Source organism: Cladophialophora yegresii (genome assembly GCF_000585515.1).
Source record: "Cladophialophora yegresii CBS 114405 chromosome Unknown aczIN-supercont1.2, whole genome shotgun sequence".
Lineage (NCBI taxonomy): Eukaryota > Fungi > Ascomycota > Eurotiomycetes > Chaetothyriales > Herpotrichiellaceae > Cladophialophora > Cladophialophora yegresii.
The window spans coordinates 4,518,390-4,535,264 of record NW_006913046.1 but is presented as its reverse complement, the minus strand read 5'-3'; the positions used below and the strand labels follow the sequence as shown (position 1 = coordinate 4,535,264).

General features: G+C 56.0%; 6 protein-coding genes across 6 annotated transcripts; 2 read left to right on the top strand and 4 right to left on the bottom strand.

Annotated features, from left to right (window-relative positions):
• Positions 1-707: 707 nt before the first annotated feature.
• On the top strand, positions 708-2,283 carry A1O7_03554 (aspartyl aminopeptidase; the record flags this gene model as incomplete). The annotated part of the gene is made up of 2 exons (XM_007757573.1): positions 708-836; positions 895-2,283. 2 exons carry the CDS (start codon positions 708-710, stop codon positions 2,281-2,283), a joined length of 1,518 nt encoding a protein of 505 aa, XP_007755763.1.
• Positions 2,284-3,110: 827 nt separating this feature from the next.
• Positions 3,111-5,123, bottom strand: A1O7_03553 (uncharacterized protein; the record flags this gene model as incomplete). Its single annotated transcript, XM_007757572.1, has 1 exon — positions 3,111-5,123. One exon carries the CDS (start codon positions 5,121-5,123, stop codon positions 3,111-3,113), a length of 2,013 nt encoding a protein of 670 aa, XP_007755762.1.
• A 1,356-nt stretch (positions 5,124-6,479) lies between these two features.
• Positions 6,480-7,464, top strand: A1O7_03552 (4-nitrophenyl phosphatase; the record flags this gene model as incomplete). The annotated part of the gene is made up of 2 exons (XM_007757571.1): positions 6,480-6,545; positions 6,601-7,464. 2 exons carry the CDS (start codon positions 6,480-6,482, stop codon positions 7,462-7,464), a joined length of 930 nt encoding a protein of 309 aa, XP_007755761.1.
• A 128-nt stretch (positions 7,465-7,592) lies between these two features.
• Positions 7,593-8,495, bottom strand: A1O7_03551 (uncharacterized protein; the record flags this gene model as incomplete). Its single annotated transcript, XM_007757570.1, has 1 exon — positions 7,593-8,495. One exon carries the CDS (start codon positions 8,493-8,495, stop codon positions 7,593-7,595), a length of 903 nt encoding a protein of 300 aa, XP_007755760.1.
• Positions 8,496-9,610: 1,115 nt separating this feature from the next.
• Positions 9,611-11,355, bottom strand: A1O7_03550 (uncharacterized protein; the record flags this gene model as incomplete). Its single annotated transcript, XM_007757569.1, has 2 exons — positions 9,611-11,238; positions 11,304-11,355. The coding sequence occupies 2 exons, from the start codon at positions 11,353-11,355 to the stop codon at positions 9,611-9,613; spliced, it is 1,680 nt and encodes a 559-aa protein (XP_007755759.1).
• A 3,399-nt stretch (positions 11,356-14,754) lies between these two features.
• A1O7_03549 (uncharacterized protein) lies at positions 14,755-15,668 on the bottom strand (the record flags this gene model as incomplete). Its single annotated transcript, XM_007757568.1, has 2 exons — positions 14,755-15,383; positions 15,446-15,668. 2 exons carry the CDS (start codon positions 15,666-15,668, stop codon positions 14,755-14,757), a joined length of 852 nt encoding a protein of 283 aa, XP_007755758.1.
• Between the last annotated feature and the right edge of the window lie 1,207 nt (positions 15,669-16,875).

Below are 16,875 nucleotides of genomic sequence, written 5' to 3'. Positions count from 1 at the left end.
ACTTGGGCTTTGAAGTTCTACGGCGAATCTGATTGTACAAGACTGTCTGAAGCTCACTGAGCTCTTCAACGGCCATGATTCCTATTCTCTGGCATAAGGATTCCTACTCCGTACATGGTCAACATTTGTCCTTGTGAAAGACGCAGCGTGACAGAGCTAGCTCCATGCAGGCTATGGAAATCATAACAAAAACACTTTACGCGGCCGCAACAATGACCTGACAAGCTCCCACAACAACCCGCGCGTCTCTTTGTTATGGGCGGCAAGGAGTCACCGTCATTGTCCTCCTGGTGATTCTGTCCCGCAATGAGGCAGTCTCAGACTTGCCCTCAGCGTGCACCCTTACGTCCAAGGGGGCTTACAAGGCTGTTTGAGATGTGGTTGTTCGCACGCAGTGATTCGATGGGATTTGTGTTATCATAGCGAACCCTAAGCGATTGGTGTCAGCTGCAAGGCTCGCTGTCTATTGAACCGGGGGCCGTAAGTGGTGGAAGCTCGATCCACCGACGCATCGGACTTTGGCCCTCCCCCAGACTTCCAAGCTTAGCTACAGTAGATACTGTACGTAGATCATACTCCGTAGAGGCGCCTTGTAGCCTCACTCGACAAGCACATTACAGCAGGAGATTTGACTCGCTCGACGGCTGCACATGCTCCAGCGTCTTTTGCTCCCGAAGCCTCTGTTTACCACCAAGCCATTTTCTACCATGGCCCCCGTACAGATCAAAGCCGCGGCAAGCGACTTCCTCGACTTTGTCAATGCTTCACCAACGCCCTTCCATGCCGTCAAGTCCATCAAGGAGCGCCTGACCTCGGTGGGCTTCAAGCAGATCAGCGTCAGTCAGCTCCACCATATTTCCCCTTCTTCTGCAAGCCCACTCACGTTGCTCTTAGGAGAAAACCTCATGGTCATCGGCACTCGTGCCCGGCGGCAAATACTTCCTCACTCGAAATGGGTCGACGATTGTAGCATTTGCCATAGGCAAGAAATGGAAGCCCGGCAACCCGATCTCGATGGTCGGGGCGCACACCGACTCACCCTGTCTGCGCATCAAGCCCGTGAGCAAGAAACAAGGAGACGGCTTTCTACAGGTCGGTGTGGAAACATACGGCGGCGGCCTCTGGCATACCTGGTTCGATCGCGATCTCGGCATCGCAGGAAGAGTCATGGTCCGGGGCGACGATGGCAACGTGGTCCAAAGGCTGGTGCACATCAAGAAACCTATCCTCCGCATCCCGACTTTGGCCATCCACCTCGATCGACAAGAAAAGTTCGAATTCAACAAGGAGACGCAGCTCTTCCCCATCGCTGGCCTCGTGGCTGCGGAGCTCAAGCGCCAGGATGAGAAGCAGAGCAAGAGCAGATCGCCAGCGGAAGAAGAAGGACAAAACAAGCCATTCTCACCCCTCAAGGCCATCACGACCAGGCACCACCCTCACATCGTCGAACTCATTGCCTCAGACGCAGAAGTCTCCCCGGAAGAGGTCGTCGACTTTGAGGTCGTGCTCTACGACACGCAGAAGGCCTGTCTAGGAGGCCTCAGCGACGACTTTATCTTCTCCGCCCGGCTGGACAACCTGAACCAGACGTACTGTGCAACGATGGGCCTGATCGAGTCACTAAAGTCGAAATCCGCTCTCGACGACGAATCCTCAATCCGGCTGATCGCGTGTTTCGACCACGAAGAGATCGGCAGCATGACGGCCCAGGGCGCGTTCTCCATGATGCTGCCGGCGATTATCCGGCGCCTCTCCGTCCTGCCAGTGGGCGACGGCTCCGAGGAGTCCTACGACCATACCGCGGACCCGGAACTGTCGACCGCCTACGAGCAGACGCTATCCAGCTCTTTCCTCCTCTCAGCAGACATGGCCCACTCGGTCAACCCGAACTACGGCGGCAAGTACGAGTCTGACCATCGGCCCGAAATGAACCAAGGGCCCGTCATCAAGGTCAACGCCAACGCCAGATACGCCACCAATTCTCCGGGCATCGTGCTCCTCCAGGAAGTTGCACGCAAGGCACCAAAACTGGTCGACGCCGACCCCGAGGGCGTGCCGTTGCAGCTCTTTGTCGTGCGCAACGATTCCAGCTGCGGCAGCACGATCGGGCCCATGTTGTCTGCCCATCTCGGTGCCCGTACCCTTGACCTTGGTAATCCGCAGCTCTCCATGCACAGTTGTCGCGAGACCGGTGGCGCCGACGACGTGCACCACGCGATTAGATTGTTCAGCAGTTTCTTCCAACAATACTCTGCCTTGGAGAAGACAATTCTGGTCGACTGAACGGGTGAGCGAGCGAGCGGCTCTGCCCTTTCGCCACGTTTCTGCCCCTGCCATCCAACCAACATCCTGTATCGCGCGGGCCACGACACTCTGACACGTCTCGGAGACACATCTAGATTCCACGCCTCCGATGTCATATGTCGGTCGTCTATTATTCGACGCCACCCACAGCACGCGGGTTAGTACGTAGCAGGCCGCCTCCCTCAAGATCCGACCACTTTCACGGCATCGCCTGGCAGATCGATCCACGCACCCACTGTGTATACTCGACTGCTGCTTCAAGGCTTGTGCGCTGGTTCTATGCGGCGCAGACGTTACAATGAGAGGGAGCGAGAGCGTTGGCCGCTGCCGTAACGCACACGAGGTAGGAGGGTGGTCCTGGGCATGCGAACACTGTACTTATCCAACGACAGCTTAGAGGCTTGTGGACGAACGGCTATCTGATTAGACCCTGATATGGAATGATTGGGAATTATGTCCCGGCAACGTCAAATAGAACGAATGACTTCAGTGGACCGCCGTCGGGTTAGCTCTGGAGATCAGGCAATGTTACGAACTCGAGGCTAAGGGTCCCGATCGTTTATGTGATAAACTTCAACGTATGCACGCGGCCTACTTCTCCTTGATTTAACCTTGATCTTTAGATTCCGTTCTCCGTAAGGATCAACGAACAACGACACTCTGGAACCGTCCCCAACTTTTCACACACACATATGAACTGTACAGTGGCATTCGGGGTATTCACTGCCCAACATTTCGTAATCCCTATCCCTACCAGATCCAAATCCAAATCCTCGCGCAAAGCAAGCCGGACTTTTTATCTCTACTCAACGACGTCCCCTCAAATCACGACGGCCACCACCACCGCTCCACATTACCTTCGCTTTCGTGGTCTTCTTCCCCGTCGACCGAGACAACAGCGGCGGCACCGGTTCCGCCTCTATCAAGGTGCACAAGCCCTCAATATCCTCGTCGCGGATGCTGCCGTCCAACAGCCCGCCCGCGTAGAACGATCGACTCGTCCATTTCGCCCGCACCCGTTGCGCATGGTTCGGGTGGACGTGGAACCACTCCCTGTGACTCCTCCCACAGCCCGTACAGGAGGGTTCCAAGAGCCGGTATTCCTTTAGTTCCGCGTGGATCAACGACTCGATGCGATGTAAGTGTGCGAGCCGCACTTGGGTGGCGGTGGCGGATCCGTGGACTGCGTGCTCCGCCAGGTCGAATCGACATTGTCGTTTCCAGTCTGCGAGCCGCTTCTTCACGTCTGTGGCGTACCCGATCTTGACGTACCCCATGTTAGGCGGGTGCCAGTAGATGTAGACAAAGCCTGTGCGGTGCATGTCGGCCGGGGTCAAGGGCTTCGGGAGGATCTCTCGGATCAGTTGCTGAGGCGTGCGGTCCCGGCCCTTTGCAGAGGTTATATATTTCACGAATCGGTGGTTGAGGTGAGTCGACACATGGACAGGTTTCGGACGGATCATTGCCTGTGCAGGTGCTGGACTTTCGGGTTTCTCCGTGTCAGTGACTTGAGTAGGTCCCACCTTCGACGCTGCTGGGGCTTTTGGGCAGGCCTGGTAACCGGGCGCATGATCCGCCTCGGTTACAGCCCCGGAGAAGTCAAACGTTGAGCGGGGCGCGTCTTGCACGCCGTCGACGACTCCTTGCGCTGGTGGGTCTGCGAGCTTGCCCTGTGGTGGAACGCTTATCAAAGCCGAGCTCCAGAGTCTGAAGACGGCTTCCACGCTGTGTGCAATAGCTGTGGCTTGGTGTGCGTTGGGCGTGACGATTTCGCTCGGCTCCCAAGAGTAGGAGGACAATTCGTCCAAACAGGCAAGAGACGGCGTCCTATGCCATCGCTCACACATCACACTTTCAATGTGTGGCGCCATGTGCATCGCGAAGGCTGCAAAATCAAACGAGCATTGGAGCGACAAGAGGGCGTCGCACAATTCGGTGACAAAATTTTGCTTGAGTTTCGGAGCGGTTGACGATTGGCATCTTGAACCTGCTTGCGTCGTTGCAATACATCTCAGACAGTTGGCCTGGAATCTTTCTACCGCTTCAAATGGCAGGATTTTCGACAAGTTGGCGTTCAATTCCCACGCTATAGAGAGCGTTAGAGGTTTCTTCTCGGTCAAGCACGGAGACTTTGCCGTTGAGGTGTTGATGGCGGTAGTTTTGGCCTGAGATGAAGTGGCAATCGTCCCTTCGTATAACTTCAAGCTATCCTCTGTTTTGATACTATCGGTAACAGCTGGAATTCTGCCCGCAGCAGCATGTGGGCCAATGGTACCCTCGCAGGACTTGGTTGAGCTTGACCGCGGGCTTGAGACTGACAGAGTCGTTCTCAGAGACTGCACTTGCCCCACTTCGGATGGGAGAAGAGAGCCAGGAACAGCAGGCGCATTGCGGCTCGGAGGTGATGGTCGTAGCCGAGAGGTGGCGGCTAAAGACACGCTCGAAAGCTCGATTTGGAACAGGCGTCTGCTCGGATCGGTCTCGTCGGTCAGTTTCGATAGGACTTCCTTCGGCACATCTGAGTCAAGCTGGGAGAGGTTGAGCACATCGAAAGCGGCATTGCGAACCGCGAGAGGAGAATCCGGCGAGAGCACACCGTCGTCAACCTCGGGATTATGACCCGGAGTCAGAGGATCCTCAGCGGCTGGCGGAGTCTCAACCCATTCCAGCTCGGGCGTAGCTGGCAAGGCCGTGTACGAGACATCGTCCAAATCGGCAAGTGAAATGAGCGCGTGGGTGCCTGTGGACACTGGGATCTGCTGAGCGGCAAACCTGCGACTTTGAGGAGTCAAGATACGTCTCCCGTGCACAGATGCCATGGTTGGAGTGGTAGAGACAGCTTGAACAGAACCAGCACTGCGGGCAACTGAGCTTTGCCCTCCATTTTGTACTTTTGCAGAGGAGGCTGGTCGAGGTATCATCGCCGGCCACCGAGTACGCCTTGCATGTTTGGTCGTCGTTTAGCGCAGGCATCTTGCAAGGCCCAAATCCCAGCCGTGTCCGACCCCAGTCGATGCAAAGCCACTTCCGTTGGCCGGGATGGTCACCCACAGCTCGCTGCCGTCCAACCCGACCTAGTCCACAGGGCTAACGTCTGTTCGAGACCTGCAGCGAGGCCTGCGATTGTGTCTGGAAGTCATCCTGCGGAAACTTACTGTGCCTCACGACGTTAGTGCAATCAGTCAATGTACTGTTCAGGGCGCATACACGCGCCATTCCTGGCTGTAGTCAGAAAGAGTCCCCCCTTACAACCCTTGTCCGAAACGCGAATAACAGGCAGCTTCGAGGAGGGCAGAGGACCAGTGCGGAGAGGCCAACATGATATGTCGAAGCATACACCATCACGGAAGTCAGAAATCAGCCATTCACCCAGTCCCTTGGAAGCGAGTCGCGTGCGATGCTCAAGATTCGAGGATGTGGCGGCGTGTCGCGCAATCGCCGGCCCAGGCTCCAGGACCGAGTAGCCAGGGAAATGGTGTGAGAGTGAAACTGGGCGTCGGGGTTCACTGTGTGTACGGATTGCGAGGGTAATTGCATTAGCCACCGAGACCTGAAGACTGCAAGCCGCAGGAGACGGACAACGGACGGTAACGAAGCTGCTTCAGGAAAGTTCAATGCTTCCCAGATGGGTGTAGCAGGTTGGAAGCGCCTGCCCAAGGGGAAGAGTTTCGGCCCCAGGAGCGAGACAGCCCAGCCCTCTTCGGTCTGGATTCGACCAGTCCGGGGTAGACAAAGTGAGCCCAGCGACGCCCACTTCGATATCAGGGCACAACGAACGGCGCTGGCTGTGGTTCTGAGATGCCTATGTACACACTACACGGTACGAGAATTGTAAAGGAAGATCTGGTCGTCAAGTTGTTGTCTCTCCAAGCTATGCGAACGAACGTGTGTGGTGAGCTAGGTATTTACTATTGTCTTGGCGCTTGCGCCACCTTCCTGTAGCTTCGGTAGCTCCCTCGTGCTTGACTCATGTTCAGGCTAATGACTGAGTCACGGATGAGGCTGTGAGGATGCGGGACGACTGCGCTTCTCCAACAGAAGCGACTGCGATTGCTGTCTGAATGAACAAATATTGAGCAAAACCGCAAGACCAGTCGCGCTCACTGCACAAAAGTCGCTCCAAATCAGAAACCATCTGCTCCCTTCCTTCTTCCGAGTTGTTCGCTCCCGTAGTCATGTCAACGCCCGATTATCTCACGGGCAACAAGGAAGCCATCTCGCAATTCCTCGATAAGTTTGACGTGGGTCCATTCCTTCTCAATATGGAATGCCGTTGACTTGTTTTGCGCCGCATAGGTCTTCCTATTCGATTGCGATGGCGTGCTCTGGTCCGGAGATCATCTCTTCCCGGGCAGTGTGCCTACGCTCGAGATGCTGCGCAACAAAGGCAAGCAGGTAGTGTTCGTGACCAACAACTCGACAAAATCGAGAGAAGATTACAGGAAGAAGCTGGAGAGCATGGGCATCCCCGCCACGGTCGAGGAGGTGTTTGGCTCATCGTACTCGGCGGCCATCTACATCTCTAGAATATTACCACAACGACACCCCGAGCTCAAGAAGCGGAATAAAGTCTTCGTCGTCGGAGAAGCGGGCATCGAGACGGAGCTGGACTCCGAAGGCGTGTCACACCTAGGAGGCACCGATCCCGCATACAGGCGCGACGTCACGCCGGAGGACTACAAGCTGATGGCGGCGGGGGATCCCAAAGCATTAGACCCGGACGTGGGCGTGGTGTTGGTGGGCCTGGATTTCCACTTCAACTATCTCAAGATGTGCTACGCCTACCACTACATCAAGCGGGGAGCGCTGTTCTTAGCCACGAACATGGACTCGACGCTGCCGTCCGCGGGCGCGTTATTTCCCGGCGCGGGTTCAATCTCGGCGCCCCTAACCAAAATGCTGGGTGGGCAGGAGCCCATGGCGTTCGGCAAACCCAACCAGGCCATGATGGATGCCATTGAGGGTAAGTTCAAGTTCGACCGCAGCCGGGCGTGCATGGTGGGCGATCGCGCAAACACGGATATCCGGTTCGGGCTGGAGGGTAAGTTGGGAGGAACGTTGGGCGTGTTGACCGGTGTATCGACCAAGGAGGAGTTCTTGGAAGGTGACACGCGACCTGCATATTATGTTGACCAGCTGGGTGATCTCGTTGAGACATGATGAACTCGCATAGCAAGGGGCATCTCTCGGCAGAAGCAATAGACCTCCGGAGCAATAGAAGTAGAATCACTCCCGCCATCCAGTGACATGCCGATCTCAGAGCTCGCAACAGAGCCTGACAAGGGTTATCAGAGCTCACAGTACAGCCTACCGACCCTGGTCAACCTCTTCCCGTCCGTCTCGATCGGCCCTCCCTCCTCTGTAAAGTTATTCCCCCTGCCAACCCAGGCCCCAACATCCTTGTTCCCAAAGTAAGCATACCTCTCAATCCACTCGCACCCATCAAGCCAAGGCAATGCCTCCCTCATGAACACCTCGACCTCCTCTGCGCTGGCCTCCCCGCCACTGCCCATCCTCGAGCACGCAAACTCGTTGACCCACACCGGCAACCTGTTGTACGAGGCATGCATGTCCTCCAAGAACGCCCGCATATCCGCGAAATGCAGCCCATACCAATGCACAACTAGGAAATCGATCTCATCATGGCCGTGCAGCTGAGCCAAAAACGCGTCCAACCACGGCTTACTCCTCCCCACGTCGCTGCTCACGCCGGGACTGCCGAGCCTCAACCCGAACTTCCGCTTCACGGGGACCACGACGTCGCGCCACAGCCGCACCGCCTCGTCGACACCCAAGTTCGCCTGCTCGGGGATCTCGGGCTCGTTGAACCCCAAGAGCGCAGTCGTCTTGATGCCCCGGTTCTGGATAATGTCCGTCAAGGACGGGTCGAGCTGGTCGCGCGCATTGCTTGCCGTGCGGACGCAGGGGATCCATTCGATCCCCTGGGGCACGGCGTCCGGGGTCCAACACTCCCAGTTGAAGAGCCATGAGATGCGACCGCGACCGGCTGTGCCGGCGTGAGGCTCGTACAGCTTGAAGTGCGTGCTGGGTTGGTCCCACGGCCAGCCTAGGCCGCGCTTCCGCCTTGTGGCACTGACATTGACACTGGATGGTGCTGGCGAGACTGTGTTGGAGGAGAGCGATTTGGGCTTGGGTCGCGGAGGTGGAGGTGGAGGTCGGGCCTTTTGCATACTGTATTGCCAGCACCCTGAGCTGTGAAGAGAAGGAAGACAGGGCTATGGTGGATGCAGTCGAATAGACGCAGACCTCTGCCAGCGCCAAGTTATCGCGCCGAGACAGCATCTATACAGTACCGACTGCGGTATGACGCCATTGGTAGGGGAGGGGCTACTGCTGGGGTGACTGCAGCAATCGGTCCAATCTATGTACTCGCGTTGAGACAGCATACCACGCTCCTCAACCACCAGTACGGAGTATCTTAAGCTAGACGTGAGGGAGAGTGGAAGAAAGAAGCAAGTCCCGGCTTCTCCTCAACACACAATCTCGGTGTCGCGGGATTTTCATCTCATATCTGAACCGTCAATGCTCCTGGAAGACCCTGAGCCGTGAGGCATGAAAAGCCCGGCGTCCCCGTTCCGGCCTTCCTCTTGCTCGTCTCGACAATCCTTCAGTAATGTACCGAGTCATCACACGGAGGGCCTTTCCAGAACGTAATCGTCGCTCCCGTCTTGGAGGATATTTCAAGGCTAAGAGCGAGGACCCACGAGAAGCGTGGAGCGGCTCAACTGACGGGTTAAAGAAGCGCTTCAGCCTTCACCGTTTGACTCGGATTTTACATATCAAGCATGCCTTTGTGCCAGGCAGGCAAAGTACGGGACGCCGGTACATAGCCGACCACGCCGACCTGCCATCGCAAAGATGCAGAGACCATGCATTGACGAGGTCAACACCACGCAGCTACAGTACCCCTGTGTTTGGACAATGGTAAGCACAGTAGCTATCAAACTCCATGACCCGAGTCGGCGGTACCGTTTCAGTAGAAGAACATAAGAGATGTAATTGCGTAGAAATCAGACCGCCATGCCAGCCCCAAGTCGGCCGAATCTGGCCTATCCATGCATCTGAACCATACATGGAACCGAAAGACAATATTCGCACAACGCCTTGCTAAAACCGCTCAGATGCTTCGTACTCTCAGGCATGCCATTGTCGAAGTCAATGGCAACGCCGGAGTAGTGGTGGTGAAATGGGCAGAGTCACCAACCAGGTAACTCAATCCTTGGCGAGTCAAAGATCTCGGCTTTGACTCTCCTTTCGCCGTTGTCTGGACACTCATCGCAAAGTGTCAAGGCTGCTTTGCCGTAGGTGGCGCCGTGCCTTCTCCGCCTGTATTGGGCCTCGCCTGGCTCTCGTCCTCGCCGACGATTCTGACTTGTGGATCTGGAATCTGCACATCTAGGCATAGATACCCCGTCCGTCTAAGCGGGATGATCTTAACCCCGTCCCGCGCACCCACAGTATGATTCCAGTCTTCCAGCCACTCTTCCAGACCATTAAGCGCCCCCTTGATGCCCCAAGGTCGGAAGTCCTCCCAGAACCAGCCAGTGAGCACGCCCAAGATGCCGTCGAACCAATTCCACGCGCTGAACGGGTCGTACGCTTGACATAGTGTCTGATTGATATGTTCTATCACATACCGAAACTCGACTTCCTGCATCAGTGGGTCCAGGATCTCGGGGTATATGTTCGAGAATGTGGGCGCCAGGTCACCTGCAACCATCCAGTCTCTTCGAACACGGATTATCCGTGTGGCCGTGTATTCTCTGCTGTTGAGCGGGACATGAGGATTTACATGAGGGAAGCAAGGGTGGGACGGGCCCCAAGCGAGTTCTTCTGCGACGCCTCCATCGTCATCGTCGTCTTCCGTGCCATCATGACGGGAGAGGCCTCGTTCTGCGTCGGATTGCGAGGCACCGGTGGTTGGTGGGTGAGTCGGGTCTGCGTATGTTCTGCCATTGGGGAAACCGGCCGAGTGTATCGAGGCTGTAGATTGAGCGCGTTTCAGTGATTTGTGGGAAGTGATCCGACGAGGAGGCTGGAGCGGTTGATCAAGAGGATTGACGCCGTAACTCTGTGCTAGCACAGAGGAGCCCTGTTGCGTTGTTGTATTTCCGGCATTGTTTCTCGACGTAGCTATCGTCTGTGCTTTCTCCGGCTGCTTGATGCCATTAGTCGAAGGGTCTTGCTTCTCCAGGTCAACCATCAGTCCAGCGGTGCCTGCCCAAGCAGAGGATTCTGTGGCGTAGACTGTGCCGCGTGGTTCAAGGTTCGCGGGAAGTGCGACGCTTTTACGGTCGCCCGTGGGAGTCAGATGGGGGCTGTGCTCCACTATGGGATCTGTCGGCGAGTGCTGCCGCGAGCGGCGTTGCTCGGGCAGGCTGAGCAAGGTATTAACCTCGCCAACCCCTCGCAAGCCCGTGTCAAGCTGAGGTATTTGCCCGGGTCGTTCTGGCTGTACACGGACGGGGGTCGGTCGAGGGACGTAATTAATCGGATTTAGAACGCGAGACGTGGCTGAACGGGTGTCAGGCGGAAGGACTTTTTTCTGGTATTGGCGTGGCAGCAGCACTTCCAAGAAGGATCTCCTGTATGAGTTGCGCGACTCGACGGGTGGTCGTGCTGGCGGCGGTGGTGGAGGAGGAGGCAATGGTTTCGAGATGTAATGGCGGGTATCGGGGCTTAATTGGGGCGCATCTCTGACAGGTTGTTTTTCAAGCGCACGCGGTGATAGATGGCCGCCGTTGAGATCTGGGGGGTCCGTGGTGGCAGTAGTGCAGGTCGGGCCAGAGGTCGCAGCGCTGTTGCTGTTGGCGGGAGCTGTGTCGTGGGTGTGGACGTAGACGTGGACGTTGACGTGAATGAGTGGAAAGGGGAGATTGAGATTGGTGCCTGTAGCTCGAGGTCGGAATCTGCCTGCGGTGGGTGGGCGCCTAGACGGCGATTATGCAGGAACACGCGCTGCTGCTGCTGCTGCAAACTCTCGCGCTCTTGCTTCTTCTCTGGCTGCTTGCACGACGGCCGTGGCAGCATCCTGCCATGCAACGTGGATTCTAGGTGAGGAAAGCTACAAGTGAACACTCGTCGACAGGTGTTGAGGACGAGTCGGAAACGACCAAATCTTCTTTGCGCACTCTTGCCTTCGCTTCTCTTGGGGCCCAACCTGGGCTGACTCGACTATTCCGTATCCTGTGCCCGATTATATTGGTCTGTGTGCGACCATCCATTCGGATCCAACTTCCCTCACTTCCCTGCCGTTTGGCGAGGTTTGAGCCACTTCGCACCATTTAGCCTTAGCCTTCCTCGCCAACCCTTTCTTTTATTGAACTGCTAGACGATACCCATCGCCCAAAAGTACCTGGTACCCTACCACCACTCCGAGTACGGCCAAAGGCTTGCGAGGCCTGTGCATTCCTTCATCTCGAAAGTCGCTAGCCCGGATTATTACAAGCATGCGCAGATCATAGCTGCCCAATCTGTCCCAAAGCAGCTCGCGTGATTCCAGAATGCTGGTCCGGATAGCGGGTGCCCACACTGGGGCGACCGAGGGTCTTTAGCTTCTGCAACGGTCATGGGCACTTTCGGGCATCACTCTTGGAAAGGGGGAACGATGCGCAAAAACGGGGTTGCCCGTTGTCAAACTTCGCCTTGTACTCGTAGCTTTCCACATTCAAGTGCCACGATGCAATGCCATGTATCAAGGACTGTGCCAGGGCCCGGATAGCCGTATTCCGAGGCGATGCCGTGGTTTTCGCTGGAACTCTCCAGGCAGGAGTTTCAAGTCCGTGGAAAGCAGTAATCTCATTCGCAATTATGTCATAATCGTCTGAGCGCCAGTTAAGGAGAAGCCTTCCTCCCACTGGACCAAGCCTAAGGCTACCGCTCCTCGGCGAAGCCTCAGTCTTCCCCGTCGTTGTTAGCCTCGTCTTACCGGCGAAAGCCACCATTGGTTGCCCTGTGCAAGCGGGCCAGCCTGCACGAACCATTGCTCCTCACTGTGCAAACAGAGTCCGCCATCTGATCTCGCTTCTTGAGCATGAAGGCTCGTAGCGGTTTGCCCAAGGGGCGCCGCCTGAACATCCCGGCTGCTGATCCGCTGTCTTCATATCCAGAACATGTTCAAGATGCTCACAATTCCCACGCCCAGAACCAGACCTAATAATCCTGAAGGTGAGGAGAGGCGGCTCAGGTCATTCGACGACGACTGGGAAGGAGGAGCCGTTGCGCTAGTAGGAGGCGCGACCGACGTCGGTGAAGAGCTCTCTGCAGAAGATGTTGGACTCTCTTGCGTGGCGATTGAGCCTGGCGTTGATCCCAGTATTTCTGAGCTTGCAGGAGCACTTGAAAGTATGGGGGTCGACACTGGAGGTAAGCTAGACTGCGTTGGTAGACCGACTGTACTGAACAATGGGTTTGATGTTGCTATGGATGCAGTCGCTTCAGGTCCGATGGTGATAGGCACGCTGATGATGGCGCAGAGCTCAGCAACGGCAGAGAATGTGACTGTGCTCAGTGAGTATGCGTGCGATACAGCAACGTAAGACTCCAACCTACCCTCCTGCTGAGTGGCATTGCAGGAAGTCATCGTGCAGTTGTTCATCCGTTCGATGTACATGTTGTTGGCACAAAGGCATGACCATTCACTGTCCATATGCTTAGTGTTGGGCCATAGTACAAGTGGAACCATCCTACCTTTGCGAACAGCTTGTGCCATTGACATTGGCAATGCAACTAAGCTTCATGATACTCAGCCTGGTGAGGGCAATCTAAGTGACTCATCGAGAACTCACCGCGCAGTCGCCGACATCTTGGGCCCAAGATAGGGAGGCAAGGCCGAGCAACCAGAAGATGGAGAAGAGAATGCGGCGAGAGGTTCCAGCCATGGTTCTTCACGTAGGGTCAGTTTTAGGGTTTGGAAGGGTAGGATAAAAGGGTTGATGAGGTGGTTGTAGGACTGATCAACTTGTAGTTGGCTGTGAATCCAAAATTCGCAGTCACCTCATCGCTGGCAGGAACAAGTGGCAGCAAACAGGCAACAACCATCGGACAACCATTCGTGGCAGGGTCGGCTGCGATGTTGCTCGCGTAGTCACCAATACAGACAGGTTATTCGCACCCAGGAACAATTCACCGTCGTAAACAGTGATCAACTGTCTTTCCTCCAAATCTCACACCATGAAACTGAGCATGTCCTCTATCACACCTACCGCACCTTCTTACACTGTAGTTCAGTCTCTTTGGTGAGGGTGGCGCCGGTGGGTCGCTAGCTGTACGGACGAACCCGCCAAATGACGTCGATCTCTCTCTGTTCACTGCGCATTCTTCGGTTTGATTCTAGTGACTCCACCAATTGGTCGTCGACAGAATGCTGAACTCGCCCACAGGATAGAGTGCTGGTACCCAGTGCAAACCGTACGCATGGCGCTCTCCAAGGAAATAAGGAGTTGCTCACACTGCGACTCGAGGCGGACGCCAACGGAGAACCGACTGCGATTGATAACCGAACAGCGATGGTAACGGCACATCTTCTCACTAAGCCGCTCGCCATAATTCATGGCCCGCCAAATCGTCCCCGTCAAATCTTATAGGTATCCCGCTTAGAGGGTCTAATGTACTTTCCCTTACCTGGCCGAGGACAGCGTACATGCCTCTACTAGCGAGAGGGAACAGGCTTCCACCAGAGCCCCCGAAAACCAGCGTTTGCTGCCGCGGCGTCCAGGGCGTGAGATAGAATGCGCCACAGGGTACTCCGTATGTACCTACAGTAGAGACGTGAAGGCGATGCATGGGATGGCTACAAAAAACTGCCAACCAGCAGGACAGACCCGAGACACGCCATCGGGTCTTTCAGCCATTAGACGGTGGAACCCATCCGCGGTCATGGCCGCCGTAGGAAGTCAGGAAACATAGAATCATAGAAGATAGATAAGAAACGATAGCCACGCTCTCGCCTCACTTACTGCGAGCAAATGAAGTCTGATACAGCCGGGATCGTCCATTTACAGCTCCTCGGTTGAGTCTCGTGTACTGGAGTGCTCTTACGTGGTCAACCTTTTGCGTCCTCAACGCTTGGGGCAGTGTACGGAGTATAGTACTCTGGGTAAGACGCTTCCTTCTGTCACTGAACCAAAGGAGGCAGAGGGAGCGAACGAGAATCAGTCCTCACTCGCTGTAAGGAGACATGTAGGATAAATGGATATCGTATCCGCCAGGACTAATAGCAATACAATGTTTATAGAATTAGGAGATAGGTAGATAGATAGATAGGTATCCTATCCAACGATAACCCGCAATTCTTCGTCAAATTCATGCCACAGCCTGTCCCAGTATACTCATGTGGTTCAGCCATATCCTTTCTCATGCAAAGGTATCGTCAATCAAAGCGCTCAATGCAAAACTCGTTCAAGATCGGTGATCCATCGTGGACCTCGATTACAAGGCAATGATGGTGGCGAGAATGGCTGCCACGAGCGCGCCGCAAGCGCTAAGACCGCGCAGAGAAGGAGCCGCGCTGTCGGAGTCGGCGCCGGTCGTGGCAGCAGCGACGGCCTGGATACCAAAGGTCGTGCCGGTGATGACTTGAGTCTGGCCACCGGTTGTGACGGTCGTGGTGATGGTGGCAGGCACGGGAGAGTTGGTGGTTGTGCTGCAGCCAGACCAGGTGCCGGTCCACGAGGAGAAAGGACCCCAGCCAGCGGTCCAGGTGGTCCATGAGTCGCAGTCGATGCCGCTGGCTTTGGTGCCCCAAGGACCCCATCCACCACCAGGGCCGCCACGGAAGCCGCCAGGACCGCCGCCATTACCGCCCCAGGCGCCCGGGCCGCCCCAGGGGCCTTGACCACCCCAGCCGCTAGGGGCGGAGGGCAGACCGGTAGAGCAGGCGGAGATCCAGCTGGACCATTGATCGGAGTTCCAGCCGCCACCAGGGCCAAAGCCTGGGCCGGCGGTGATCTGAGAAGGCCAGGCCGAGCCACCGGAGGTAGCGCTAAAGGTGGCTTCTTGCGAGTGGGTGACTGGGCTGCCGGCATTGGCGCAAAGCTGTGCAACAGCACCGTAGATGGCTGTTCCAATGGTTAGCTCTGTGGTCTTTCTTGCTTGTCTCGAGACATCATTTGTAACTCACCCTCTTGATCGGTGGTGTTTGTGCAAGATGTGGCGACGCAGGTGTTCAACTGGGAAATGGCTGTCTGGTTGGAGCAGAGGCAGTCCCAGCCCGTTGACGACGAGCAGGAGGAGCCATCCCAGCTTCCCATGCAGTCAGACCACGTGCAGGAGGGGAGCCAGGCGAGGGCGGATGTGGTAAAGAAGGCTGCTGCCAGGGGCACGGCCGCTGCAAAGGACTTCATACTGGCGGTGGTCTGGTGTACGAGTTGTCTCCTTCGTGCAAAGGGAGATCGACTGTGAGGGTCTGATATCGGTCGTGGAGGTACTAAGTCTTAAGGACGAGTTGCTGATCGAAGTGCAAGTATAATGCGAAGCAGCAGGGACGGGCAAGATATAGAAGGGATCTCTCGGCCTCAGGATCAGGCAGGACATGCGTTTGTTTTCACCGCAGTCGGACTGTGAGAGAACTGGCGCGGGCTGGGGGTGGAGTGCACAGCCTTACCGCTTGGTTGAGGCCATTGCTTGGGAGTCCGAAGTTAGCAGCAGCTAGCACCAGATTCGGGTGCCAGTGGCTGGATTGACGAGACGACTAAACCTGCCCTGGCTAGCATTAGTTTAGCTCGAGGGTCGGAGGTCGGAGGGACGACGCGTCATGCAAGCCACAAAAGGGGGAATTTCTGCTGCAGGTTTGCCAAGCGTCAGCGCACAAGATTCGTTTAGCAAGGGACAAAACCATTGGTTAGTCCTTTTGCGGCTTAGTGAGGGGACATTTAGTTCCATTTGAAGGGCCCGAAAGGAGTCGGCTGGGCTCGTGTGATCGATTGGCTTGTCACACTCCGACGGACCCTAATCGGGGCTAACTTTCCTGAAGGGCCGGCATTACATCAGTCCTCATTCGTGGCTATTTTTGCGGACCTGGGGAAATCGTAAACTGCGGTCCTGAAAATCTGCACTTCAGCCTCAAGTATCGACGAGCTCGCACTTTTACTGCCCGTCAAATGCCTGACTGGCGGCCGCACCATGCTTGTAGGACTACCCTCAAACTTTTCTAGTAATTCTGGTTGTTGGCCTTGCTTCAGCCTCAGCTCTGGTTGGAGATTCCGCTGTGCGCCTGACGGGCGAATACGGGCCAGAGCAATCCGCGTGTCCTACCACGCTTCCTCGAACGGCCTCCAAGTTCGATTCTCATCAGATGATTCATAGAGCACCGCGAGTATTCCGTATGGAGCTGACGGTCGTCAAACGTCACTGAATCACCAAACTCGTTGTAGCGATGACGCGGATTCCCGGTGGAAGGCTGAGCTATGCTTCATATCGGTGGTTCGGAAGCTGAGGCCCGACTCCCGAGAGCCGTGTCGATGGTGCCCTCGCCGCAGAGCTCAATCGCAGATTGGCGGATTTGGCAGACTGGGCACCTTTTGCCAAGCCGTCATGTTCATCACCCCTTCA